Below are 11,498 nucleotides of genomic sequence, written 5' to 3'. Positions count from 1 at the left end.
TACCTTTTAACTCCACCTCTTTTATCTTGAATTACCCTCAGAAATTGTAAATCCCTTTTAGTCATAATGATCAAAGATAATTTATGACTATTGTAAAGTTTAATCGGTTTCTTGGGGAAATTCTCACAATACCTTGCAAAATTATAAAAATAATACAAATAAATATGTAATAATAATAATAATAATAATAATAATAATTATAAATCAACACTTCATCCATCTATAACCACCTCTGTCTTTCATTGAATATTATTGACTTTAATATGAAATATTTAAGAAATCAGTTTGAAAAGTATTAAGAAATCTAACAACTTTTCTCGATCATGAACGCACCCTGTGTAGCAGGGAATCACGGTCTTGAACGCACCCTGTATCACCTGCAGCCAGCAGGACTTTCAGTGCAAATGGGCGGTGTTTTACAGTGGACAAGGAAGACCTGAACGCTCCCAATTCAAGCTGTATTTTACGTTTGTCGCTGCGGTGCCGACCCAAGCACCATGGCAGTAATGTCTGACTGTACATTTATGTCGGTGCGGCTGTTTGTGGAGTGGTGAGCCTGTTGGTGTTGACCCGGCCTGCCGTCCTGAGCGCTGTCTGTAGCGGTAGGTATGCTAACAGGAACCAGGGAGGGATCACCTTTTCCAGGGAGGAAACTAATCTCGGGAGCTTTTTCTTAGGACAGTCACCCAATGAGACACATTATGAAAGCCCCTCCTTTAGCCACATACAACATATAGCTGTGCTAAGTGTTAATTAGCCAGTTAGCATTGAAATCAATGGGCTATATAAGCTAACGTTAGCCTAGCTAGCTCGTACAGAAATCTAAAATAATACCTACACGACCAATTCTTCTTCACATGTTTAAGTTAACTCTCCCAAACGTAAACCAAACACTCTTCCCACAGACAGCCAGTTCTAAACATTGAACTTTGTGTTTTGCTACTGTCGTTATCCTCCATGGATTTGTCGCTAGCTAGCATTAACAATATTAGCTGCTGTCACCACTCCAGCAACCTTACGTTACATGAGAAAAAGTGTGTTAGCTAATGTTTTTTTTAAAGAACTGGCTTGGAAAGATGACTGACTTATATTTAAGATATAATAGAATATTTTTGTAAGGAGGTGAGTTAGCTATACAATGGTAGTAAAGGAGCTTGTTAGCATAACATGACATACATTACAGATACCTTTAACAATTATGTCTAAGGAAATACTCTTGTAAAATGAACATAACACACAATATTTATGAAAATGGGGGTAAGCCTTAAGAAGTATTTGTAATATTCAAGTTTCACACCCCAAAGCCCAGCCCTCTACTTGCATTGCAGGGCAAGGAAGAGCAAAACAGAAAACAAGCAGATATATATTTTCACATGTGTCAGAAGAACATCAGCTATAAACATATTAAACACAAAACACTTTAATATGTGGATGTTAAGTTCTCAACAAAGACTAATAAGCATTGCCAAAGTCCTACTTTTAAAACATGTATTCATATCTATAATAATCATCACACCACAGCCAAAGGCTCAGTGCCAGATTGTCTGTAAAGGTTATAGAAGGCAGCACTGCTATTTGCATTTTTTTATTTAGTCAATAACTTGTTAGATCTTTTAAAATACCAAAACATTGTAAGAAATGTTTGACACAATATACAAGAGCTCTTTTCTGTCTTCAAGTAGAAGACATGCAGTTTGTTGTGAGTGAGGGACACCCTTGCTGCAGTCTATCCTATTTGTAAACAGTAATATTTAGCCAGTGATTTATTTTTTGACGTTTTGCAGTATAATTTTGATTATTTATTAAGTCTGTTGTGTTGAAGCCTGTCTCTTTTGTGTCTTCCAGTGTAGATGCCGTGACTGAGATGAGTGTGAAGGCGTTTGAGCTTGTCCCCGCTGTGGAGAGAGATCTCCTCATGGGGGACAAGGCTCGCATCAACATAGAGTGCATCGAATGCTGTGGAAAGCACTTGTACATGGGCACCAACGACTGCTTCATCCACCACTTCCTGCTGGACGAGGTCACTTCCTCCAAAGGGAAACTGACCTACTCGGCGCAGAAGCTGCTGCACAAATATCTAGGCCTCAAGAAACCAGTTGCTGAGCTGCGTGCCGCCTCCGCCTTGGAGCGTCTGATTGTGCTCTGCGATGGGATTGTGTTCCTAGTCGACATGGTGACACTGGAGACCGTGCCGTCGGCAGCAGGAGGCGGAGCCAAGATCAGAGGAGTGACAGCGTTCTGCGTTAACGAGAACCCGGTGAAAGGGGATCCATTCTGTGTGGAAATGGGTGTGATCTCCTCCAAGAAACGGACGGTGCAGATTTACATGGTGTATGAGGACAGAGTGCAGCTGGTCAAAGAGGTGACTACCCCTGAGCAGCCCTGTGCTGTCAGTGTGGACGGTCACTTCCTGTGCCTGGCCCTCGCTACACAGTACATGATTCTGAACTACAACACAGGAGCCTCCCAAGACCTCTTCCCTTACAACAGCGAGGACAGGAGACCCATTGTGAAGAGGATCGGAAGGGAGGAGTTCCTCTTAGCAGCACCGGGTGGTCTGGGTGAGTCAGCACAAGAAAAGGTCTTTTTAAAGGATTAATTCAGTCCCCTCAGAGGAAAAGGCTTTGATGTTATTACCAAACGTAATTTACAAAGGTTGTAAATATTGGCTGCATTGCGTTTTTGTAGAGAAGCTATAAACAACAAGTGAGACGACAGTGAATAGTGCTTGGAATTTTAGCATACCATTTTTAAGATAATTATAAATAGAACACTTATTTTCATAACAAGGAAGTACCAACAACAATCTGAATGTCCATACATTTGTGTGCTTAAAAATCAGTTGTAAGTCTTACTTTCTTTACTGGTTTTCCATCCTCCTTCTACCTGTATGACTGTGATATTAATACAATCACATCTTTTTAAATCCCAGTTACAAAGGGTTTCACAAAGGCAGAACAAACTGATGAGTCTTGAATCACCAGGTTTTAAAATAAAACATAAATCAAATCATTGGCAGTTTTTCATACATTTGATGTACCCATTTTTAACAGTCTACTCAATCGTTGCATCTAACAGTTCCAAAATTGTCCCAGCCTGTTTGCAACTGCCGGTAAATTGTTTTGAAAATGATTTATTTTTAACTTCAAAACAAGTGTTTGCATGACCTTTCCCTGTTGTTTCTCAAAGTGTTTCTCTGAATCCTCTCCCAGGGATGTTTGCCAATGCAGAAGGAGTATCTCAGCGAGCTCCAGTCAACTGGTCGGAGAGCGTGATTGGTGCTGCCGTGAGTTTTCCGTACGTGGTGGCTTTGGATGAAAGCTTCATCACAATCCACAGCATGCTGGACCAACAACTAAAACAAACCCTTTCCTTCAGGGATGGACACATTCTGCAGGACTTTGAAGGTATCCTCACATATTGGACACCTACGTTGTCTAATCAAACAAACTATATACATGGTTTTAAAGGAAAACTCGACCAATTATCTTCATTCGGAGATGTGGGTGTTTTATGCTAGTAGCTGCTAATGTAGGTCAGGCAGAGATTAGGAGCACCAACACAGGTCTCACTTCTTTCTAACTCAATTCATCCAGAATGTTGTTTATTTTGTTTATACTTGAGGGACATCACTTGAAGCAATTTGTCAGACTTGTCACCGCTCACTCTAGAGACAATTCATTTTTTATTCTGATTTGTCCATCACATATTGATTATAGAGAATGGAGGTACATTTGGACTTTGATTGTCAAATGCTTCATCGTTTGAAATTGGAAAATAGCCTCTGTTATTAAATAGACCTTGGATGGAAAGTGTCACTGCTTAGCTGGATAGAGCTGTGCGGTGCTGTCTTGATTCCATTACATAGAATATTTCATTTCAACAAGTCTAGGGCTGCTCGATTATGGCAAAAATCATAATCTCGATTATTTGGGTCAATAATTGTAATTGCGATTATTAAATGCGATTATTCATTGACTTTGAAAACATCCATTTATTGGAGAAATTAGTTTTGAACAGTATGTTTTTAACAGTTGATTACCCTGAACTTAAAGTATAATTCAACTGAAAAACCCCCCAAAAAAAAATTATTTAAGAAAGAAAAGAAAAGTAATAATAAAAAAAATAATCGTTTTATTTAGATTACGTTGTTTTCGTAATCGTTGCAAACCATAATCGCGATTTAAAATACGATTAATTGAGCAGCCCTATCAACAACCAACATTTAACTGAAGCTGGCTCTTTCCAGAGCTAAATAAGTTTAAGAGCTACTGTATGGGATTAGAAATCAAATGGAGTGTGTTGGGTTTATTTAAACAAGCCAATTGGTGGGATGTCATAGTGCTTATCAGTAACTGTTGGTTTGAGAGTGTGGAAGTTTTGACCTGTGGGTGTTGTTTGTTTTAGGAAAGGTCATTCTGGCGTCCACTAAGGCCGTGTACGTGCTGGTCCCGCTGCCTCTTGAGAGACAGATCCAGGACCTACTGGCCAGTCACAGAGTGGAGGAGGCGCTCATCCTCACAGAAGGAGCACAGCAAAATATCCCCAAAGACAAGTTCCAGGTAACCAACTGTGTTGCTTTGAATCTCTGGCGGAAATGTTCTTATGTGTGATTCAAATGCCCTTCCATGATTTTGATATTACAAGAAATGAATGATAATATGATAGCATTGCCTGGACTGTGACCTTCAATGTAAACTGTTACATTATTGACCATATTATTTAAAGTAAAAAAACGATTGTCTCATATATTATCACTTTCTACAGATTTTGCACAAAAGGATCCTCCAGCAGGCAGGGTTCATACAGTTTGGCCAGCTTCAGTTTCTGGAAGCAAAGGAACACTTCAGGTGAGAGTCAGACTGTTTCTTAAACTGCTCTGTTGTGACAACTCAAGAACCATTTAGGTCCAATGTTTTCCTGAAAAATATCCTTATGTTAACTCAACCATTAAAATGTGTTAGTGTTTATTTTAAGTGATATCAAACACCCATTGAAATATCCTTTTCTATCACAACAGATATTAAAGATTGTGCAGCTATGAGGAATGATCTTCCTTCTATTACTGCGTTCTAGTTCCTGTAGTTCCCTGCTTTTAGATTTAATCCTTGATTGATTGTTTCACTAATATTCTCAGGAAGGGTCAGCTGGACGTTCGGGAGCTGATCTCTCTCTACCCTCTCCTGCTGCCAGCTTCCTCTTCCTTCACACGCTGCCACCCTCCTCTTCATGAGTTTGCAGACCTGAACCACCTGGCGCAGGGCGACCAGGAGAAAGTGCTGCGATGCAAGAAATTCCTCATCAGTTATTTGGGAGAGGTAAATGGAACGATACAAAAAGATTGATATGCATGTTATAATGGAGAGAGTTCACGTCTCAGTCGTCCATGTATTACTACATCCGTACCCATTGTTTCTTCTTCTCTCCGAACACAGGTACGAAGCACAGAGGTGGCCAATGGCTGCAGAGAGGACGTGGACACGGCTCTGCTGAAGCTGTACGCTGAACAGGACCACGACAGCCTCCTTGACCTGCTAGCTTCAGACAATGCCTGCCTGCTAGCAGACAGCGTCCCGTGGCTGGAGAAATATCACAAGTGTGTATCCAATCATTTTGGTTTCGAGCTCTTACTTTTAAGATAAGTTTGTGTAATTTCTTTCAAAACGCAAAGGAAATGCCTGTATTAAAACGCAGACATTTCCATTTGTTTAGGCCCTTCACATAGATGGGCTCATATAATTACAATTCATCTGAAACAGCAATCAAATATCATAACTATATATTCAGCAGTCACTCAACACATTTTAGATGGATAAATAGCCCTTAAGGTAAAGACAATGTAATGATTTGATATTGAACCATCCCATTTACAACTGTATCCAGTTTAGTCCAGCTAATTTCATATGTTGTACAGAAACAGCCTTTGCTCTACTCACTGTCTTTCTTCCTCTTGTAGATATTTTGCACTTGGGCTTCTCTATCATTATAATAGTCAGGATTCTGCAGCACTTCAGGTATGTGCACCTGAAATGAGTCTTCTGAAGGAATCAGCGCCACCATTTTGTAGATATTTAAGGAATCCCCTCTTCTTTTCTGACAGCTGTGGATCCGCGTTGTAGACGGGGATCTGCAGGACTCCACCAGGTCCGGCCTCTATGAGTACATCGTGGACTTCCTCTGCTCCTGCTCCAACCCGGACCTCGTGTGGAAGTATGCAGACTGGGCCTTGGCTAAAGATCCCACGGTACGTCACCAGGACTTTAGAGGACCTCAAGGATCATTCAATTATTCACTGTAAAAATGTAATTTCTCCATTGTCCACATTATTCAAATGCAAAACCATGGAGTCAGGAGGGCAGCAGAGATGTGATCAGTTTTTGTTTTTTTCCGTTCCTTACAAAAAACAAGGAGTTCTCATTTAGCACCCTTATATGTACCGATCAGTGACGTGCGGTGAGGTTCATGGCTGGTGAGGCACTGACTCTTTCAGAGTCAGATTTTCAAATATTATATTTTGACAATAATCGGAATATTCTGTTATTTTCAAAAGCTTTTTTAGTCTGATGCTTCGATTCATTTTAAACAGGCCGTTCAACAAAAGGATACCCAACATTTTTTGTTTCATTTAAATATTGGATTATTCTCTCTTAGTAAGATCCAATTTTCAATACAATTTTGGTCTTACCTTGACTTGAAGATGAAGTCCATTTGCCTATCCTTCTAGACAAAGATCTTTTTTGTAAAAGTCCTCCTTATCTTCCTCTAGTTTCAAAAGTGTAGTTTGTTGTTTGTGTCTCCCGTTTCTGCTAGAATAACAGTAGCAACAAGAACCTGTGGGCTCACGTGCGCCCCCTTCAGTGCGGCAGAGGTTATGGCTGCCTCCCCTGGTGCTTTTCATTGCCGTTGTATGATGAGACCAGCGAGCCTAAATATCATATACGTGAAATAAGTTATTTAGAGACTATGGATGGGGAGGATAATGTAATAAGGGGATCTACAAACATTACATTGGTGACCTACAGTGAGATGGTAACAGGCATGAGCTTAGTGCCCGCGCTCCAGCCAGTTTCTGTGGGGTGACACATTCTGAGGTGAGGCAGAGCTCATCTGTGCCTCACCTCACCCCACAGTAACTGGATGGAGCGCAGGCACTAAGCGCATGCCTGTTACCATCTCATATTTGAGCTAAATTAGTGCCCGCGCTCCAGCCAGTGTCTGTGGGGTTACGTGAGGCAGAGCTCGTCCCTGCCTCACTTCTCATCGCTCCCATGTAGTTGTAGCGGAATTTGGCAAATTTGCCGATTTTGACTATAAAAAGCCATTGGAATCATACAGAAATCACGTTTACAACGCAGATCAGTGGAGACATTTTATTATTATTATTTTGTTTTTGTTTAGTTTTTTTCCCGTCACATTGGAGTGTGTCAGGTGAGGCTCTGGCTCCCCTGCCTCGCCTGACTGCACGTCGCTGGTACCGATATACAACTCCATTTATGTGTGGATTGTATAGATACACTTCCAAATGTTTGTAATACAATACTTGTATCGGTCGTATTCTGCATGCTTTCTCCTTCACGCCTGGTTATTTCTAACCTTCGTTTGTGTTCACAGATAGGTGTCCACATCTTCACTAAGAGGCCTGTCAGTAAGGATGTGACGGAGCTGAACCCTGAGGATGCCATCACATATCTGGGGAAGCACAGCCAGGCGCTGCTTCTCTTCCTGGAACACCTGGTGCTGGAGAGAAAGATAAAGGTACATTCCAAATGATTACAAACATATCCTAGATCCTAGGATACATCGTGGATCACGTGTCAACAAGTGGTTGGCTTTCTCCTTGAGCAATATACACAAAATATGTGCAAGCGATGCTGATCCAAATGAGGCTTTCTGCAGGCTAGCAAGCAGCGTTAGATGAATTCCCAAGCAGTAGCACTCCTCCAAAGTACTGACTTGCATTATTATTACGGATATGTACATGAAGTGAAACAGACTCTCTCTTGACCACATTCTAAATATGAAGCTTGTCACATGACACAGTGGCTCACTTTCCCTTGACTTACAATTCGGTAGAGAGCATGTACATCATTCATTTCTACCTGGCTCATCACTGCAGTACTGCGACACATAAGTACTGGAAGGATGAATTTTTGTATGTGCTTTTAAAACTTAATTTGAAAATGTTCCTGATTTATTGATGGTTACAAAGGTGGATCCTGTTAATGTCCAAATATAGTTTTTTCTTTTTAGGCTTCGCACTGCCCCCAACAATGGGCTTTTTTTTGTTTAGTCAGTCTATCCTTTCTTATCGATTTAATGCGTCAGCAAAGCCTTGGGGGAATCTCTTCAAATTGACCACAAAAACCCTCTTAGGCTCAAAGATGGATGGATAAGAAACTGGTGGTCAAAGGTCAATATGTCCTCAAAAACAAGTTAAGGTCATTACTCGTTAATTTGAATGCTAATTATGACAATCTCCCACAAATATCTAATATAATAAAACATGATGACATTTTGGACAGACATGGATGTAAACTGCAACCTGATTGGTTGGCCAAGGCATACGATTGTGAGGATTCAAGTTGTATGTAATGCTGCACTTTTGAGCCCATCTTTCATTGTCTTTCAAATAAGATTATTAGAAAACGCTCTTAATCAAGGTTTTATCTGAATATTGTGTGAAAATTGTTTTTATTTTTAAGTGCATCTGCTTTCCTATTGAACTCAGATAGTTTTCTCTCATGTTTGTGTCTGCAGAAAGAGAAGTTCCACACTCACCTGGCCGTGCTGTACCTGGAGAGCGTTCTGTCTCTGCTGTCGGAGGCGCCAGCAGAGGAAGAGCGCCTCACCAGAGCGAGAGAGCGGCTCCAGGCTCTGCTCAGGGAGTCCAACCTTTACCGGGCACAGTTCCTTCTAGGTGAGCCACAGCTCGGAAGATGCCACAACACGGACATATTTTAATCCTATGATGGATCTCTCTCTTTTTGTGTAAAGCTTGATGTAATGTGAGGATGTTTAGCTTGAGAATGGCAAAGCTATAACACATATAGTTTGACAGTTGTGGAATCAGAAATGCTATGCAGGCTTAGTGCTGCTTCCAGGTGGAAAGGTGGAAAATCATTTATAGAAAGATGTGATACAGTAGGTCTCAACGAGAGTTCACATGCAGGTTTTGTTAATGTTTCATTTCCTCCTGCTCTGTTTAGGTAAGATGGAGAACTGTGAACAGCTGCTGCTGGAGCGTGCAACACTACACGGTAAGCTGGAGGAGAATGACAAAGCTCTGCACATATTGGTGCACAAGCTCAAAGACTTCTCGTCCGCTGAGGCCTTCTGCGTCTGGGCCTCTTCTTGTCGGGATTCTGCATACCAACAGCAGCTGTTTCACCTGCTCCTGGAGGTGTATCTAGACCGGAACCTTCCTGGAAAGTCCCAGGCGGCGGCGGCGGCAGCAGCAGCAGGGGGTGGAGAGCTGGAGATGGCGGCAGTGGATCTCCTGAATCGTCATGGCGAGGTGTTCGATGCAGTCCGTGTGCTGCGCATGCTCCCTGAGGGCTGGTCCCTGCAGCTGCTGCGGCCCTTCCTGGGCCGAGCCGTCAGGTCCAGCATGCACGCCGGCCGCACCGCGCAGATCGCCGTGGGGCTCGCCCAGTCCGAAAACCTCCAACTGCTCCACGACAGGGTGAGGAACACATGACAATACCCAAAAACATTCAACTCAGTCAAATACTTCATCCTACTTTTGAAATGGGATGTTTTACAGGTCTTTGGTTATTTATTTAGTTTTGTTGTCACAATACGAATAACTCATTTATCAATCCTGAGTCAACAAAAAAATTATAAATAAACAACTAAAGAAAAGCTGCATATTTAAGGATTGACAGAACATGCGTCTGCCTTTTTTATATTTATTATTATTTTAAGGGTTTTACTCATGGTCCCCCCCAAAAATGCCAACCATTGAAAAGAATCTACTCTATGCTCATTCCTGCTTTAAGTCATTGTAACACTGCCCTCGTGTTTCTTTCTCCTCAGTTGAAAGACCGGAAGAAACCGATCTTTGTGTCTGAGAAGAAAGGATGCCACCTGTGCCACAACACCTTCAGCGAGCCCGACGTGGTGTGTCTGCCAGGTGGAGCGCCTGTCCACACACACTGTGTCGCCCAGAGAGTAAGAGACTCTCCCACGAAGAGACAGTTAACTAATAGCAGTAACCACACGTGAGACTTGACCCTGTAAGCTACCATGTGACTGTGATCGGAGGCACTAAAGCAGGACGTGCTGAGGACTGTGGGGGATAACAAAAGCACAGAACATGATGAGAAACACAAACAAAGCTGTGTGTGAGAGTGCAAGGGAGAAACCGATGATTTCTTCTATTTATTCCCGTGCTGCAATTGTACCACACTTTCTGAAGTTAGAAACAACAGCACCCAATAATCCACTTATTAAAGAGGGGCCTCCGTGCTTATCCGTGGACTTCAGGGCGGTCCCGGTGAACTACAGAACACACAATATTTGAAACCTGTTACAAATATTTCTGAAGCATGCATATTATTACCACTCTTACAGTTGTGGTCTAATCCCCTCATATGGGTATTGTGTTAATATTGTCCTAACTTGCACATTGCATCGTTAGGTTTTAATGTCAAATACTACAACCTTTAGTGCTGATGCAAACAGTCTCTGGCCGTCTTTTACTCTCTGTGATCTGGTCTCCCTGCTGCTTTATTTGTTGGACTCACAGTGTTTCAGTTCAACAGTTTGATCCGGGGACTTTTTGTTTTCAACCTTGTGTCGTGTGTGGAGCAACAACAGTGAAATCTACACTACGTGAAATCATCAGTCAAACTACTTCAAGGACCCTCAGAACAGACCGCTTATGCCAACCAAAACATCTTTACCAATAATATGTCAGTAGGTAGGAAAAATATCATCTAATCATGTGAAATCAAGCTTCATACATTTTGTCTATTTTGAAGTTACAAATGAAATAAATCAAGAGGGATATTAACCACTCGCCTGCTTTCATACCGTAGATATATTGTGTTTGATTGGCTCATATACTAAGTGATAAAGATAGTTCATTTCACATCCTGTCAACCACAAAACAAATGTCAACCAGAGGCGAAATGTAATAATAATAATTAGAAAGTCCAATTAAAGATATCTGTTATTCTGACTTCTCTTCAGGAAAGGGCTGGGAGGTCATTTGTTCCAAACATTTACATTTGTATAATGTGAGATCGTTGTAATGAATCTACTTTATTACTACCTGTGGGCTAATAAGATATGTTAACTGCTTACATATTGTGATGTAAGAGATGTACAGTTTTTATTTAGCCCGTAAACAAGTATTTGAACCCAAGAAGGCAGTTATGTGTTTAACTCAAATGAGTTACAGGTGGAACCTAATGGAAATGACTTAATGGTATTCTTTATCAGTACTCAATATGCCCTGAATGTGCTTTTTATAAGAGTGAAACAAAACACAAGAA

The 11,498-nt window shown here is 41.4% G+C and overlaps 1 protein-coding gene across 3 annotated transcripts; it reads left to right on the top strand.

Annotated features, from left to right (window-relative positions):
• The first annotated feature begins 350 nt into the window (after positions 1-350).
• tgfbrap1 (transforming growth factor, beta receptor associated protein 1) lies at positions 351-11,019 on the top strand. Of its 3 annotated transcripts, none has more exons than XM_079664968.1 (13): positions 351-602; positions 1,851-2,561; positions 3,213-3,407; positions 4,408-4,562; positions 4,768-4,850; positions 5,138-5,318; positions 5,436-5,596; positions 5,957-6,014; positions 6,101-6,244; positions 7,612-7,755; positions 8,758-8,917; positions 9,207-9,682; positions 10,036-11,019. In XM_079664968.1, the coding sequence occupies exons 2-13, from the start codon at positions 1,865-1,867 to the stop codon at positions 10,222-10,224; spliced, it is 2,643 nt and encodes an 880-aa protein (XP_079521094.1). In that variant the 5' UTR covers positions 351-602; positions 1,851-1,864; the 3' UTR covers positions 10,225-11,019. The 3 variants fall into 3 exon arrangements, with proteins under 3 accessions (XP_079521094.1, XP_079521092.1, XP_079521093.1); XM_079664966.1 differs by having other exon boundaries at positions 1,846-2,561; XM_079664967.1 differs by having other exon boundaries at positions 1,846-2,561; positions 6,101-6,248; positions 7,616-7,755.
• The last annotated feature ends 479 nt before the right edge of the window (positions 11,020-11,498 follow it).

The sequence above is a fragment of the Notothenia rossii genome, assembly GCF_949606895.1.
Source record: "Notothenia rossii genome assembly, chromosome: 2".
Classification (NCBI taxonomy): domain Eukaryota; kingdom Metazoa; phylum Chordata; class Actinopteri; order Perciformes; family Nototheniidae; genus Notothenia; species Notothenia rossii.
The sequence above is the reverse complement of the archived record's forward strand: the minus strand, read 5'-3'. Positions and strand labels throughout refer to the sequence as shown.